General features: G+C 39.8%; 1 protein-coding gene across 30 annotated transcripts in view; it reads left to right on the top strand.

Annotated features, from left to right (window-relative positions):
- The window catches only part of VWA3B (von Willebrand factor A domain containing 3B), a 201,082-nt gene that overhangs the window by 118,083 nt on the left and 65,100 nt on the right, over nt 1–17,899 (top strand). For all 30 annotated transcript variants that reach the window (XM_070572067.1, XM_070572064.1, XM_070572066.1 and 27 more), the window contains 3 exons: nt 3,752–3,934; nt 12,297–12,427; nt 14,822–14,979. In XM_070572067.1, the coding sequence (XP_070428168.1) occupies nt 3,752–3,934; nt 12,297–12,427; nt 14,822–14,979 (472 nt within the window). The remainder of the gene's footprint in view (nt 1–3,751; nt 3,935–12,296; nt 12,428–14,821; nt 14,980–17,899) is intronic.

The raw sequence follows: 17,899 nt of genomic DNA, 5'->3' as shown, positions 1-17,899 counted from the left end.
TCACACTCTATGTAGAGGACATTGAGACACTAAGAAATCTCCATTCATTTTTGAATTTTCACTGACTTTGTAGGACCTGCTATGTAAGGCCAATGTTATTATTCCTAACACTCAGCAGAATTTATACTTGGAAGACCAGAGATGCTGTTCAGGATTCAATATCACAGACACCAACTTACTGCCTGTTGATTAAATGTCCAGGGCAGAATTATATAGCAAGGCAAGTCTTTAAAATTAATCAAGTTAAAAGAGTTCTAGTAATATTAGTCTTCATTAAGATGGAACCGATGGGTGTCCTTTGGTGGACACCTGTAGGTGTGCATGGACACTGCCGGGCCTGTGCCGGGAGCAGCCCAGCACATCTTTGGCTGCAGTCATTTTGGGACTTCTTTGAAGTTAGGGGCTCGCCCTGGCAGGAATCAAGAAAGTGGATTTGAGGAAGGCTTCTGCATCATTCTAAACAAAAATGAATGGATGAAGTCTATCATGGGGTATGCTATGGGTGGGGACGTGGGGAAGGCACCAGGTGAGCCACCTGCACACAAATCCTTCAGGCAGTTAGGAGAACACACCCCTGCCTCTCTTGCCACCCCAGATTGACTTCTGTGGTGAAAGGGACATCTGGATGCACATCTGTCTAGACTCAGAGAAGAGGGAACTGGGCGTTCTCTCAGGTATGCTGCTTGGCCTCGTCTTAGGGATTGAAGGGCCCCTGTGGAGAACGTACTCAGGAGTCCTGGGCTGAGAAGGGCTTCCTCAGTGTTACAGAGGAGCTACACAGGGAGTGGCCCACCACACTCCACAGCCCAGCGGAGCTACTAGAGTAAGTGGCTGGAAAGAGTCAGGCTTAGTCAGGCTGCGGTGGCGAAAGTTTTACTTCAGTGTTCTGAGTCTACTCTTCAAAACTGTGAGGACATAAGGCAATAAAGGAATCCCTGGAGGGTGGAGGGACAGGAGGACAGGAATGGCTATTTCCCATCGCAGGGCTGGAGCTCCTTCTGCAATCAAGGTGCACCTCCACCCTCTGCCAAGCTCTCCAACACCACACTGGGCTCTAGGACTTCAGTTTAGCAAACACTACCTGGGGTGGGTGCGGGTGAGAGGCTCACAACAGTACATATAACAGACTATCTCATGCTTGCGCTCTCTTTGGCTCTATGGAATGATGGAAATAGCTTTAGAGATAGAGACCGGGGTTAGAAGGTCATCCCCAGCATGCCCATCTGAATGACCTTGGGCAAGTGTCCTCTAAGGTGAATTTCCTCATCTGTGGCTTAGTGCTAATGCTCCCTCCTCACAGGGTTGCTGTGAGTAGATGAGATGATGTTCCCATGAATGCATTCTACAAATGTTTACTGAGCACCATGTACGTGCCAGGCTATCAGTCTGGGATACAGTGGTAAGCAAGATAGACAAGGTGCCTGCTTTCGGTGAAACTTATGTTCTACGGGGAGATAGGCAATGAGCAAATAAATATATGAAATAGTGTCAGGTAGCATATGAAAATGCTACCCACAGTCCCTGGCACTCTCATGGTCAGTGTTAAATCAGTGTTAGTTTCTTTGCCTTCCCATATATCTCAGCTGTAAGTCAGTATAGGAGTAGTTCCTGGCTAAAATTTATTTATCAAATTAACAGAATTTAGGTCTAACATCTCCAGTCTGGTATATGGGACTGAGGGGCAGTGGCCAGGAGTTCCTGGTAAGAAATAAGGATGCTGATGGTACCTACCTCAGAGGGTTGTAGGAAGGATGCAGGGAGAGAGCACAAGCAGAGCTCTTATTGCCTAGTACACAGTAAATGCTCAGAAATGGAACTTAGGTGGAAGACAGAGGAGGCAGCAGAGAGGGCTTTGCTCTGTCCTTACAGTTGACAATAGAGATGAGGTCAGGACTTTAGCTAGGTTAGGTTGCTGTTTGGTTAGGAAACCAGCTGGTGGCCAGAAGGGAAGAAAAAAGAAGAAAGGAGGAAAGATGGCTTAAGGCCAGGGCAAGCTCAAGGCTGGAGCCGGAGCCAGAGACTGAGGCTGTGCGTAAGTGGTGGATGCAATGAGATCAGACCCTGAGGGACCACTCAACTGGCTGCCTCCCTGGGCAGTGTATGAGCTTCCCAAGGCCAGCCAGTGATGAGTCCAGAGTCCTCTCTCCCTCATCACCTTGCCTTCCCCAGGACTCAGGAAAAATATTGGAAGGGTTAAAGGCCAAAGGATAGAGCTGGAAGTGGAGAGTGGGGACTGGCTGAGGGAGCCAGCAAATTTGGTCAATCAAAGAGGGACTCCTAGCACTGAGAAATGCAGAGAAAGTCAGGGAAGGACAATCAGAGGAAGTTTCTGAAGGTTCTCAGCTGGGCTGTCATGGAGAGGCGGCAGGGGAATTTATCAATTAATCTTTCCTGAGAGTCAGTAATATTTACTAAGAGTCAGTCGTTACCAAGAGACAGTTTTTATTGCAAACCAGGGAGACAAACAATCTGGTATTGCTTCTAGTACAAAAATTGTCTTCGAATTCCATTCTTACCACTTAAGAGCTTGACGACCCTAGGAAATCTTTCTGAGCATCGATTTGTCTATCTGTAAGTGGAGCCCATACCTACTGTGCTGATTAGAGTTGCATATTACTGGGGAAAAAGCAGAAGAGCAGACAAATGATGGCTGAAACAATGGAAACATTTATATTCCTACTGAAAGGAAGCCCAGGGGTAGGTAGTCTAGGTTATACAGCTACTTAAGGATGAGTCCCAGAAAACAGCTTCTTTTTATCTTCATGATCCATCATCTTTGTATATGACTTCCACCCTCTTTGTCACAAGATGGCCGTTCCACTTCTAGGTAGAGTGTCCATTTTCCAGGGTTTGGGGGTGGGAAAAGGAAGGACATTAGCTTTTTTTGTTAAGTCTTCATCTTTTTATTAGAGGAAAGGGATCTCTCCCCTGGAACTTCTACCTATATCTCAACGGATAGAATTGGGTCACATGACCACTCCTAACTGCAAAAAGTATCAGAAGATGTTTTTATGTGTGCATGTGTTGTTTGTTTGTTTGTTTTTAACTGGGCACATTGTTGCCATGAAAAAAAAAACCAGAGCTCTGATAGTAAAAAAGGAGGAGAGGAATGGATATTAGGTAGGCAACTATCAGTCCTTCCAAAACTACCTCGTGAGATGGTTGTGAGGATCAACGGGGATTTTCTGTGCCCAGTAGGGTTCCTAGCACATGGAAGGACCCTTAATAAATGTCTCCTCTTTTACTCTGTGGGGGACACGTTCACCATGGCCTGTCTGAGCTGGAAATTGCTCCTTTGGAGTAGATGCTTTGGAAGCCATCAAGATCCAGTGGCCTCACTCTGTTGAATCCCAATAGACAGGATGTTCCACCCGTGACCCTAGTACTTTAAGTGCCCTCAAGTATAGCCCAACACTTCAAAAGGGTGGACTCCAGGCTTAGGTGCACCTAAAATTGAGTGATTTGGTTAGTCAAATCTTTCTTTCAGATTCTTTTCCCACCAAATTGTGAGCCCTCAGAGGGCAAGGGCTGTGTTGTTGGTCTTCATACTCTCACCATCTGGCAGTGTTTGCTTTGTTTATTGAATTGAATTGACACCTTTCCGAGAAGTCATTCACCACTGTGTAAGGAATTACTAGTTGAGAATTTCACGATCTGTAGCAAATACTAAGGATTTTCATGTCTTATTTTTTTCTTTCTCTTCTTCTCTCTTTCCATCTCCCTTTTCTCCCCTCAAAACATATCATTTCAGCCACTTGAAATGGTTATAGACCAAGTGAAAGTTTTTCAGAAAATTCCTATTTATACCATCTCCTTCAATTACAATGATGAGATTGCAAATGGATTTTTGAAAGAGCTTGCTGCTTTGACTGGAGGACAGTTCCATTCTTATGATTTTGGCTGCAAGGATCCTTGTCCTTCACAGGCTGTTCAGGTAAGAGTTTAAGAGCTGAGAAGAGAGTGTTCACTTATTTGAGCTTTCCAGGCTGGGTGCCCATGGACAATGCCTTAGATGGGAAAACAGCAACCACAAAGACAACTAAGTCGAGCAAATGGATCATTTGACAATGAGTGTACTGAAAAATGTGATCCAAGGACCACCTGAGCTAGGGCACTTGTGAAAATGCAGATTCCAGGGTCCCACTTCAGAGCTACTAAGTCAGGCTCTAGGCATAGAGGCCCAGGAATCTTAATTAATATATTTTGTTTCTTTTCTGAGCTTTTTATTATGGAACGTTTATTTGAATAATAACATTTATTGTTCAAATATACGCTAAAGTAGAAGAGTATATGGACCCCTCATATACCCATAAATCAAATTCAACAATTATCAACATTTTGCCAAACTTGAGGAATCTGTATTTTTAACAAGCATCCCCAGGTGTCCATACATGAAGGTTGTTAACCACTACTGTTTGCAGACATTTTGGGGAAACTTTCAAAAACTTCAGATGCTAGGTAGTTGTCTCTTGACTTCTCAGACTATATAACCATGTGACCATCTGATAAAGCAATTCATTCTATTGGGAGAAAGTAAGTAAAATTCTTTTCTCCAATCCTCCAATCTTGGCCTGAGGATATGCGTTTCAAGAATGCCCTTCTAGAGAATGTGTTTTTCGTCTTATCATCTGTCCTGAGGAGTGACTTTAAATCCAGGACAAGTCAGATTACTGATCAGTGCTTGCATGTGAGGAAACTGCGGGAGTCTGGGGAATGAATCATCCAAAAGGATTAGAGGGAACAGTATTTTGAGCTCACACAGGGCAGGGAATAGTGACAACTCCCATCAGCTGGACTGGAAAACCTTATAATCCTATTGGCGTTGGGTAGAGTATACAGAAGGGTCTTGCCTGAGTAGTGGGAACAACCAAATGCTGCTCCAGTTCTGCCTAGGAAATCTTAAATGCAAGACCTGAAAGATCAGTCTGTTTCCAAGGAACTTAACTGCATCCCTGAACAAACCCCAAGAATAATAGTAGGAAAGCAAAAATAGCCACCACTCAACAAAGTAAAATCAACAATTTCTAGCATCCATTTAAATAGTACCAGGTATGCAAAGAAGCAGGAAAATATAGGCCCATAATGAGGAGAAAAAGCAAATAGGAAAATTAAAACATACCCATAACTGACTCAGATGTTTGTATTAGAGCATTAAAACAGTTATTATAACTGTATTTGATATGTTCAAAAAGTTAGGGAGAGACATGGAAAATACAACTAAGACACAAATCCAACTTTTAAATATGATAACTACAATGTATGAGATGAAAAATACATGGAATGGGATGAACAGCAGATCAGACATTGCAGAAAAAAAGACTAGTAAACTGCAAGTCAGCAATAGAAACTATCCAAAATGTAACACAGAGAAGAAAGAACTAAAACCAAAAAACAGAGAACAGGGTGTCAGTGAGCTGTGGAAAAATTTAAGTAGACTAATAAATATATAGTTAAGCAATAGTGGCCAGGAATTTTACAAATTGGATTAAAACTATAAACCTACAGATCCAAGAAACTCAATGAACCCCAAGCACAAGAAACATGAAGAAAGCCATACCAAGTCACATCACAATCAGTGTCAAAGAGAAAATCTTAAAAGAAGAGGGTGAAAGAAGACATATTATGTACAGAGGAACAAAGATAACAAAAACAGCAGAGTTCTCATCAGAAACAATGCAAGTAAGAAAACAGTGGAGTGACATTTTTAAAGTACTGAAAGAAAAAATACTGTCAGTGTGGAATCTATATACAGTGAAAATATCTTTCAAAAAGGAAAGTGAAATAAAGACTTCTAAAGATATATGAAAACTGAAAGACTTCATCACCAATAAACTGGACGTACAAGAAATAGTAAAGGGAGTGCTGTGGGCAGAAGGAAAATCGTAGTAGATGGAAATACAGATCTGCACTACGGAATGAAGAGCAAGGGATATGGTAACTGCATGGGTGAATATGTAAGAGCTTTTCCTTGTTATTTAAATTAATTATAAGATAAATAACTGGAGAGACTTCCAGTTCCAGCAATAATGGAGTAGCCCTGTTCCTCCTAGGTCCTCCATCTTACAGCTAAAAAGCCCTGGACGTAAAACTCACACACAAAAACAAGCATAGGAAGACTCTGAAAGATGGAAAGAAGGTGGGATGCTTAGGAATAACGTGGTAATGAGTCCTGAGGATTTTGTTATCACCTTCCATCTGTCTCAGATAGGGCACTGCTGAAGCCTCCAACCTGGAAACTCTAACAGGCACAAACAAAAAATTGACACAAGAAAAGCCTATTGCCCCTAGACAAAGGACTGGAAAGAGGGTGGTCTAACAATAACAAACCACTTTGCCAATACTGGCCCTACTCCAGCCATACACCAACGGAAAAACTGCACCCGCTTCCCCAGGATTTCACTGGGAGCTGATCTTCCACACCATCCTCCTGCTCCATGGAAGCAAGTGATGGTGTGCTGATCCCTCTGCCAGGTGGTATAAGTAGAGCTGACCAGAGAGCTAATCTTCCATCCCCCGCATAGTGGAAGCAGGTGGCAATGCTCTGACTTCTTGGCTGGAGTAGTGTGAATAGGTCTGGATGGAAAGCTGATTCTGCACATCCTACTGGGAAGAAGCACATGATACTCCAAATCCTGTGCTAGGGTAGCATCAGAAGATTGAGACAGAAGCTGATTGTCCATCACCCCCTCCAGCAGAAGTAAGCACTCCTTTGATTCGCCCACTGGGAGAGTGTCCATGGAGTCCAGCAGCAAGCTAGGCCTCTACCCCTCCAGGTAGCCCCAAGACTTAAGGCAATGTGGGGACAGTCCATTCACAATTATGCTTCACCACAGTTCTCATGTCAATGGGACTCAGCAGGGAGCTGAGTTTCCACAAACACCCAGCATCAATGAAAATGAGAAAGGAAGTGTGAGTTAGGGATAAGCAACTCTCCACTTTCCCCCATCCCTGGTGTCAGTCAAGGTTGGTGGAGAGCTGAGCCTTCACAACACCCAGTGGCATAACAATAATTGAGGTAGTGTGAAACGGGACTCACAGCACTGTGGTCCTTCCCCAGTGGAGAGCTGAGCCTCTACCCCCATCCAGAGTCAATAAGACCAAAGGAGGCAGGGTTATGTGGGGTAACTTAGTAACTTAGTACGCTGTTAATCCCCTACCCTTAGGAGCTCTGTCTGTGAACAAAGTGGAGATAACTGTCCCACAAAAAGAGAACTGAACTCATGACTCTGGCCACTGTAACAGCTCGCCTTGACAAAAATAGGTGGAAAAAAAAACCAGATACACAGTTGTGCCCAAATGAAAGTGAAATTTAGCTATAAAAGTCCCCAAACACATAAAAAGTGTTCTAGAAAAACAGATTTACAGGGGTAGGTGGGCAGTACTACCCAAAGTGACACAGCCACAGGTGGGCTAGTCTTGGAGGCCCCTTTGTCCCTGCAGATCTGAGACTCTCCTCCTCTGCCCAGAGATACCACAGTGAGTGGGAAGAACAGGCAAGAGGGACCCAGCCAGAGCCAGTGGCCCATTCCAGAAGAATTCTTTGTCCCTGTGGGCTAGGGACCCTCCTACCCTGCCTAGTGACACAGGGATGCCTGGGGGGACAGCAATAGAGGCACCAAGAAACACCTGGCAGCCTGATTGAGGGAAACCCCTGCTCCACCCTCAGGCAGCACCAGCAGGGACCAGCAGGAGCCCCATTGACACCAGAGTAATAAAGAAGACCAAAATAATATCAAAAAGGCTCTGAAAATCAAACTGCCATTGGAACAACAAATAGGAGAAGTCTCACATGCTAAATTTAAACAGAGCGACTATCAGCTAAAATAAAAGATTTAAATAGGGCCCAGAGTCTTCTAACACAATGGACAGAATGTCTAGTATACATTAAAAGGTCACCCATCATATCAAGAACCAAGAAAACTGCAACTTGAATGAGAAAAGGCAATCACATGATGACAGCACAGAGATTAATCAGATGCTGAAATTACTTGCAAGGATTTTAAAGAAACTGCCATAAAAATGCTTCAACGATCAATTACGAATTATCTGGAGACAAGTGAAAAATAGAAAATCTCGGCAAAGAAGTAGAAGTTATAAACATTTCCAAATGGAAATTATAGAACTGAGAAATACAATAACAAATAAATGCACTGAACGGGCTCAATGGCAGAGAGGAAATGACAGGATCAGTGAACTTGAGGTCAGACAATAGAATTCAGCCAATCTTAACAATGTAGAGAAAATAGATTGAAAAAAATAACAATAACAGAACCACAGGGACTTGTGGGACAATAATGAAAGATTGAAAGATCCAACATTAGTATCATCAGAATTCCCCAAGGAGAAGAGGAAGAAAATGGGACTGAAAGACTACATGAGGAAATACTAGCTGAAAACTTCCCAGATTTTATGAGAGATATAAACATACAGATTCAAGAAGCTGAGGAAACTCCAAATAGGATAAAACCAAATAAATCCATGCTAAGACACATAATAGTTAAACATTTGAAAATCAAAGACAAAGAAAAAATCTTGAAAACAACCTGAAAGAAATGACACCAAGTTGAGAGTGGATTTGCCAGAAGATTCATCTGAAAACAAGAAAGCCAGAAAAGAAGTGGCACAATATTTTTCAAGTGTGGGAAGAAAAGAACTATCAACCACAAATTTTATATCAGACAAGACTGTCCATCAGGAATTAAGGGGAAATAAAAATATTATCAGACAAATAAAAATTAAAAGGATTTGTTGCTAGAAGACCTACTCTTATATTGGCTTCAGGAAGTTCTTCAAGCAAAAGGAAATGATAAAAGAAGAAATCTTGGAGCATCAAGAAGGAAGAAAGAAAGAGCAAAATTATGAGTAGTTATAACGGACTGTCCTTTTCCTCATGAGATTTATAAATCATATTTGATGATTGAAATAAAAATTACGGCACCATTTGATACTCAAGACAATGATATTTAGAAGTGAGGAGGATAAAAAGACCTAAACGGAAGTGAGGTTTCCATATTTCCCTCAAAGTAGTAAAATGCTGATGCTAGTAGACTGTTATAAGTCACATGTATGTCTGTCATACCTAGAGAAACCGTTACAAAAGCAATACAAAGAGATGCATTCAAAACACTACAAATCAACCTAGATATAATTGTAAAAAAAAAGTTCAAGAAAACTGAAGGAAGGCCAGAAAAGAGAAACAGGGGAACAAAACCAATAAAAAAAAGAAAACAAATAATAAAATAATGGAAGTAAGTGATAACATAGCAATAATTACTTTAAATGTAAATAGTCTAATTACACCAATCAAAAGACAGATATTGGCAGAGTGGATAAAAGAACATGACCAAGGGGCTGGCCCCGTGGCCGAGTGGTTAAGTTCGCGCGCTCCGCTGCAGGCGGCCCAGTGTTTCGTTGGTTCGAATCCTGGGCGCGGACATGGCACTGCTCATCAAACCACGCTGAGGCAGCGTCCCACATGCCACATCTAGAAGAACCCACAATGAAGAATATACAACTATGTACTGGGGGGCTTTGGGGAGAAAAAGGAAAAAAATAAAATCTTTAACAAATAAATAAATAAAAAAAATAAATAAATAAAAAAAAGAACATGACCAAGTTATATGCTGCATACAAGAAACTCACGTCAAGTACAATGACATAGGTAGGTTTGAATAAAAGGTTGGAAAAAGACATACCATATAAATATTAATAAAAAGGTGGACTGTCTATATTAATAATAAAGTAGACTTCAGAGCAAAAAATTTGCATGCATACGTAATAAAAGGATGAATCCACAAGGAAGATATAAAGGTCCTAAATGTGTGTGCACAAACCAAGACAGCCTTAGATTATATGAAGCAAAAACTGATAGAGCTGAAAGGAGAAAGAGACAAACACAAAGTTATAGTTGGAGACCTCGATGCTTCCCTCCCAGCAACTGAGAGAGTCATTAGATACAAAATCAGCAAGGATAGAGAAGATCTGAACAACATAATCAACCAACGGGATCTAGTTGACATAGGTCAAACACTCCCACCACAACAGCCGAACACAGTTTTGTTCCTAGTACTCGTGAAATGTTACCAAGATGGGCTATACAATGGGCCATAAAACAAGCCTCAACTCATTTAAAAGAACTGAAATCACACAGAGTTTGTTCTCTGACCATGGTGGAATCAAACTAGAAATTAACAATAGAAAGATAGCAGGAAGATATCCAAACACATGGAATTTAAACAACACAGTCCTAAATAATCATGGGTCAAAGAGGAAGTCTGAAAGGAAATAAAAAATACTTAGAACTGAATGAAAACAAAAATACCACATAACAAACTATGTAACTATGCGGAATGTAGCTAAAACAGTGTTGGGAGTGAAATTTCTAGCACTACTTATATTGGAAACAAGGAAAGGACTTGAATCAACAATCTGAGTTCCATCCCCAAGAAACTAGAACAAGAGCAATAAAATAAACCCAAAGCAAGCAGAAAGAAGGAAATGAAAGATAAGAGCGTGAATTAATCAAATTGAAAACAGTAAAACATTAGAGAAAATGGTAAGACGTCCATTCTCTCAATTGATCTATAGACTCATTAAAATCCCAGTCAAAATCCAAACAGGCTTTTGAGAGTAAAACTTGACTAACTGATTCTATAGAAATGCAAAGGATTTAAAATAGCCAAAGCAACTTTGAAAAAGAAAAATGAAGTTGATAACTAACTACCTGATTTCAAGACTTATTATAAAACCATAGTAATCAGAATCAAAGTTAGATATACAGATCAATGAAACAGAAGAGAGAGACCAGAGGTAGACTGACACATGTGTGGACAAATGATTTTCAACAAAGGTGCAAAGACAATTCAGTTAAGAAAGGATAGTTGTAGTTTTTTCCCCCAAGAAATGGTGTTGGAACAATTGACTATCCATATGCAAAAAATGAACTTTGATCCATATTGCACTCCTTATTCAAAAATTAACTCCAAATGATACATGGACCTAAATGTAAAACCTAGGTTTTTCTCCTTCTAGAAGAGAACATACAAAAAACCCTTTTGTGAGCTTATTAGACCAAAAAAATTTAATAGGATATCAAAAGCATGATGTATATAAGAACAAATTGATAAATGGACGTGATCAAAATTAAAAGTTTCTCTTTAAAAGCTAATGCTAAGATAATGAAAAGACAAGCTGTAGACTGGGAGAAAATATTTTCAAATTGCATAGCTAATAAAGGACTTGTATCCAGAATATATAAAGATCTCTTAAAACTCAATGATAAGGAAACTAAAAAATGGGCAAAAGATTTGAACAGACATGTCACCAAAGAAGATATATGCATGACAAATAAGAAAGTGAAAAGACGCTTAATGTCATTAGTCATTAGGGAAATACCAATTAAAACCACGAGATACCACTTCATAGCTGTTAGAATGGTTAAAATTAAAACGACTGACCATACCAAGTGTTTACAAGGATGTGAAGGAACTGGAACTCTCATACATTTCTGGTGGGAATGTAAACTAGTGCAACCATCCTGGAAAAGAGTTTGGTAGTTTCTTTAATAGTTTAACATCACTAACCACATGATCCAATCATCCCACTCCTAGATATTTACCCCAGAGAAATGAAAGTCGATGTCCAAACAAAGACTTGTATACAAAGGTTCATAGCTTTATTTATAATAGCCCAAACTGGAAACAACTCAAATGTCCATCAACAGGTGACTAAATTTTGGTATTCAGTATACAATTATAATACTACTCAGCAATAAAAATGAATGAACTGTCAATCCATGCTACAACATGGGTGAACCTCAAAATAATTATATGAGTGAAGGAAGCTAGACAAAAAAAGAGTACATATTGTGTGACTCCATTTTTATAAAATTCTAGAAAATAGAGAACTAATGTAGACAGAAAGCAGAGGAGTAGTTTCTTGGGAATCGGGGAGAGGAGTTTTGGGGGAGGGCAGATTTACAGTGAGGCACAAGGAAACTTTTGGGGGTGATGGGTATGTTTATTTGATTTTATTTTGATGTTTATTTTGCCTTGATTGCAATGATGATTTCATGGATGTGAATGTTGAAACCGTTCAAGTTGTACATTTTACATACATTCAGTTTATTGTATGTGAATTATGCCTCAACAAAGCTGTTTAAAAATGGAATAACAAAAGAACTGCATGAAATCCTTTGGATTCTTCTTTTCCTGATACAGTTGGTTTTCTGTTAGAAATGTTTGAAATTTGAGCTCTTTTATACAATTTCATACTGTACTCACTTCTCATTTTGGCAGAATGAAGATCTGACACTTCTGATTAAGGAAATGGAGCAGGGACGCAGTGACCTGGAGAAGGTGCAGAACCTTTATTCGGAGTCCTTGATCATGGACTGGTGGTACAACGGAGAGAAGGAAGGCGACAATAAGTGAGCTTGCCAAACCTCCTGTTTTCCCCAGCCTTGGAGATGTCCTGCTCGCTCTCCTTGACACTTCTTTCTGCAATGCTTTGTGAGATTTCTTTTAGTGAAAAGAATCACCTAGTGTGATTATGTTAGGATTTTATTTTTAAGCAAAGAGAATTCATAATTTAATGATTTAATAATGATTGGCTTAAGGAGGCCACATATTCACCTTTATATAGAGGTTCTGAAATCCTTGCATGACACCTCAGAGCAGTGTTAGGTTTCATCTCCACCCAGTGTGGACAGGTGGACCCCCACCCCAACCCAAGTGATGTCAGAACAGAGCAGGAGTGCTGTGTAGTGGAGGAGATTTGACTCAAGGATCAGGAGGTCCAAGGCCCAAACTTCACCCAACTGGATGTTGGCGAATCTCTAACTTTTTTCCACACCTGTCCATTGCCATGGGTCTCAGTTTCCTTGTCTTTAAAATGGTGGTTGTGGCAGTAGGATTTGGGCTAGATGATTTCTCATGTCTTTTCCCGCCCTATATTCTAATATGTTTCAAATTCGTTTTTAAACAAAAATCAAAACCACCCCAACACTCAGAAAATGTGTCAAATCTTATTAAAATGATTTCACATTGTACAGTTATTCAAGTGCCATAGCTTCATATACACACCCTATCAGGAGTATGTCTTTTTATTCAAAAGAGTGATAGCAAAATGGAAAGAAGTTGAAAAAACATTTATTAATCGTGATGATTTCTTTATCAAAATTTGCTGTCTTCCTGTTACCAAATTAAGCATTAATATGGGCTGTGGGCAGGGCATGAGCAGGAAGTCAGTAAAAAGAGATAAATGTTATATCAGGCATCTCTTATAATGAGATTTTACAGCAATATTTTTCAAGCATTTGTTTGAGAAAGTTCAGCTACATCTTCTAAGTCTGGAGAATTTGAACAAATCAACTAAGAATCAAATAAATGGATAGCACATTAGTGCAAATTACCTTCTCCGTACTTTCAGCCAGTGCCTTAACTGGCTTCTTCCCCTGACTTAATCAAACTAAGAAATCTCAGGACAAAATGGCCGGCAATTGCTTGGAAATCGGCTTGGTCAGTTGACTGGATCTGCTCTTGACCGAGTAGTGAATGCCTTCTTGTTTTTTTGTATTTGTTTTTTAGCGGCTGAATGGGGCAGGTTCTAGAGTCATGCAGAGAAATGTTTTAATCCAGACTTGCCGCTATTACATGTTAGGTAACTTTGGGCAAGTTACTTAACCTGGCTGAGCCTCAGTTTCCTCATCTATAATATGGGAATAATGGTAGTCATAGGGTTGTTGGGTGGATTAACCAAGGGCATGCCTGGCACATAAGAAGAGCTCTAAACTGATATAAAGGAAAAATAAAGCTCAATTCCTCATTCTACAGATATCATGCTTCTCTACTTCCTTATAACATAACAACATTAGGAAAAGTTAGTTCACCCACTTAGCTGTGGTCAAAAACAAATGGCCCTTTCTAGTTTTCCACCAGGTAAGAAAATGTTACTGCCCCCAGGTCTCACCTCCCTTCCTCCTTTTTTCTCACATTCATTAAGTACAAATCGTGTGCCAGGCGAACTGGGATGTGCAGATGAATGTAAGCCTGGTCCTTCCATCATGGGATGTACAGTGTGGTGGGGGATGCACAAAGGTTGATGGAGCACTGCGGGGGGGTGCTCCGTGGAGGTAGGCATGGGGTGGGGGTGAAGGAGGGAGGGCATGCTTTGCAGCGATGGAGCAGGGGATTGTTCTGGAAATTCCTTTCTGTGGCTGCTGTGTTCTGAACTTCAGAGAAGCTGTGTCTGGGAAAATACTCGGGAGTTTCTGGTGTCCCTCCAGGCCCCAGATTTTCACCAGAATGGTTCACCACAATCTAGTGCTGGCACAGAGGGTCCAGGGCAGGGGGTTCCCATCTGTGGCTTTTCTAAGAACTGGCTGTTCAACCCTTTGGTAGAGAAACGGGTTTCTGTAATGCTTTCGGGTTTACAGCTGGCCCTCCTTCATGTCAGTCCTTACACCAGCCCCACACGGTCGGTGCGCAGCTAAAGTTTCCCGCACTTTATAGGTGAGCAAAGTGACGAAGTTTAGAGAGGATTGAGTGACTGCGTGCATCACACAGCCAGGATGGAACAGAGCTGTGATGGGAGCCGTATCTAACGACTCTGGAGTGGGCCCCTGTCCAGTCTTCTGCATGGGGCAGGGATAAATGACTATTCTTACATTAACCCAACAGGGAGAGGCTCATTTCTTTAAGTTTGCAGTGTTCAACAGGACCGTATTGAGCTAACGCTGCCTTCCTGATGGAAATTTTGTTTCTCTCCCTTTTTTTTTTGTTCTTTCTTTTTCTTTGTCTACTTTTTATCTAAATCAAAACAGGCATCAAAAAGAGATCTGTTCTATGGTTTCAACTCCAGAAAAATGTGGAAAACCTTACTCTGATGTCGAATCAGCACGAACGTCATCCCTAAATATGTTGAAAGTACCAGGGGACCTTTCAAACCAAAAGACTCAGAAAAAGAAAGTGCTCCACGCAGGTATCAGTGAACAAAATGGTTTGAATCTCATTACTGGTTTTCCTTCAATGCAAAAAGGTAGAATAAAACTAAACTCACATAGCGTTTTAAAAGAAGCCTGAACCTGTGATTTTTACATTGAAATTTTTATTGTGATAATTCTACATTCACATGCAGTTGTAAGAAATAGTACAGAGAGATCTTGTGTACCTACCTTTCACCTAGTTTCCCCCAATGATGACATCTTGAAAAACATAGTACAATATTGCAACCAGGATATTGACATTGATACAATCCATGATCTTAATCAAATTGGCCCAGTTTTACTTGTGTTCGTGTGTGTGTATGTGTGTACTTCTATACGATTTTATCACATGTTGTTTTGTGTTTCCACCACCATAGTCAAGATACAGAACGTTTCCATCGCCACAACGATCCTTAGTGTTGCTCTTTTCTACACCCACCGCACCTCCACACCCTTTCCTAACCCTTGGGAACTATGAAGTTCTCCATTTCTAAAATGTTGTCATTTCAAAGATGTTATGTAAATGGAATTATATAGTATATAACCCTTGGGGACTGGCTTTTTTCACTCAGCATGTTTTCCTGGAGATTCATTCACATTTTTGTGTTTATCAGTAGCTCATTGCTTTTTATTGCTGAGTAGTATTCCATAATATGGACATACCAGAGTTGGTTTAACCATTCAACTGTTGAAGGAGATCTGGGTTGTTTCCAGGTTTTGGCTATTTCAAAGAAAGCAGTTACAAACAGCCGTGTACAAATTTTATGTGAACATAAGTTTTCATTTCTTTGAGCTAAATGCCAAGGAGTGCAATTGATGGGTCATATGGTAATTGAATGCTTAGCTTTATAAGAAACTGCCAAACTATTTCCCAGAATGGCTGTGCCAGTTTACATTATCACCAGCAGTGAATGAGTGATCCAGTTTCTCTACATTCTCACCAGCGCTTGGTGTTGTCACTACTTTTTATTTTAGCTGTTCTGATAGGTGTGTAATATTTCCTGGTGGTTTTAACTTGCATTTCCCTAATGACTAATGATATTGAGCATCTTTTCATGGGCTTGTTTGCATTTTGTATATCTTCTTTGGTGAAATGTCTATGCATGTGCTTTGTCTATTTTCTATATGGATCATTTGTCTTTTCTTGGTGAATTTTGAGAGTTCTTCATGTATTCTGCGTACAAGGCCTTTGTCAGATATGTCATTTGCAAATACTTTCTCCCAGTCTTTAGCTCATCTTTGCATCCTCTTGTTAGGGTCTTTTGCCAAGCAAAAGCTTTTAATTTTGATAAGATCCACTTTACCAATCTTTCCTTTTATTGGTCATGCTTTTGGTGTCCAAATCTAAGAATTTTTTCACTATCTTTAATTCCTAAATATTTGCCATTATGAAGTTTTTTCTAGAAGATTTATAGTTTATATTTTATATATTTAAGTCCATGATCCATTTGAGTTAATTTTGTATAAGATGTGAGAATTAGAGCAAGGTTTTGTTTTATTTTGTTTTGTTTTTGCCTATAGATGTTGTTCTAGCGCCATTTGTTGAAAAAGCTATACTTACTCCATTGAATTAATTTTGCGCCATTGCCCAAAATCAGCTGGGCATATCTGTGTGGGTTAAATCTCAATTCTATATTTTGTTTCATTGATCTATGTGTCTATCTCTTCACCAAAACCACGCTGTCTTGATTAATGTAGCTACATGGTAAGCTTTCATATCAGATACAATGATTCCTCCAACTTTATTTTTCTTCTGCAAAATTATTTTAATTATTCTAGGGTCTGAAATTTCTTTTTAAATTTTAGAATGTCTACATTTATAAAAAAGCTTTTCTTGGATTTTGATAGGAATTGTATTAAACCTATAGATCAATTTGGGGATAAGTGGCTCTCTATGACGTTGATTCATTCAGCCTGTTAACATGACATAACCCAGGAACATGACCATTTTATTTAGGTCTTCGATGTCTTACAGTAGCATTTTGTAATTTTCAGTTTATGGATCCTGTACATGTTTTGTTAAGTGTATAACTAATTATCTCTTTTGGGGGGAACAATTATGAATAGTATAGGTTTTTTAATATAGGCTTCCGTATGTTCATTGTTAGTATATCGAAATGCAATTGATTTTGTGTGTTGATCCTGTAACCAGTAGCCTTACTGAACTCACTTCTAGGAGTTCTTGGAGTTCTAGTTCTAGTTTTTTGTGTTTTGTGTTTTTTTGTGTGTGTGTGGATTCCTTGCCATTTTCCACATAGACAATATGTCACCTGCAAATAGGGATAGTTTTATCTTCTCTTCCAATCTTTCTGGCTTTATTTCTTTTTCTCGCCAGGCTGCAGGAGCCAGAACTTCCAACACTATGTTGAACAAGAGTGACGACAGTGGCCGTTCGTGCCTTTTGCCTAGTCTTAATGGGGAAAGATATTCAATATTTCACTGTTAAGTATGATTTTAGCTGTAGATTTTCTGTAGATATTCTTTATCAAGTTGAGGAAGTTCCTCTCATTCCTAGTTTTCTGAGAGTTTTTTTTTTATCATGAATGGGTGCTGGATTTTGTCAAATGCTTTTTCTGAGTCAATTGATGTATGATTTTTCTTCTTTAGTGATACGGTGATCTCATTGATTGATATACAAATGTTGAAGCATCCTTGTACGTCTTGGTCTCAGTGTGTAATACTTTTAGTACGTTGCTGGATTTGGTTTGCTAATATTTTGTTGAGGATTTTGTATTAAGTTCATGTAGGGTATTGGTCAGTAATTTTCTTTTATTTTCTTAATACTATTTTGATCCGGTTTTGGTATCCAGCTAATGCTGTCCTCATAAGTGAGTTGAGAGTTGTCCCTCCTCTTCTGTCCCTGGAAGAAGTTGATATAATTCTCTTATGAATATTTGGTAAAATTATCATGGAGGC

Source organism: Equus przewalskii, chromosome 14 (assembly GCF_037783145.1).
Source record: "Equus przewalskii isolate Varuska chromosome 14, EquPr2, whole genome shotgun sequence".
Taxonomy (NCBI): Eukaryota; Metazoa; Chordata; class Mammalia; order Perissodactyla; family Equidae; genus Equus; species Equus przewalskii.
Note: the sequence above shows the minus strand (reverse complement) of the source record. Positions and strands in the feature narration are given on the sequence as shown.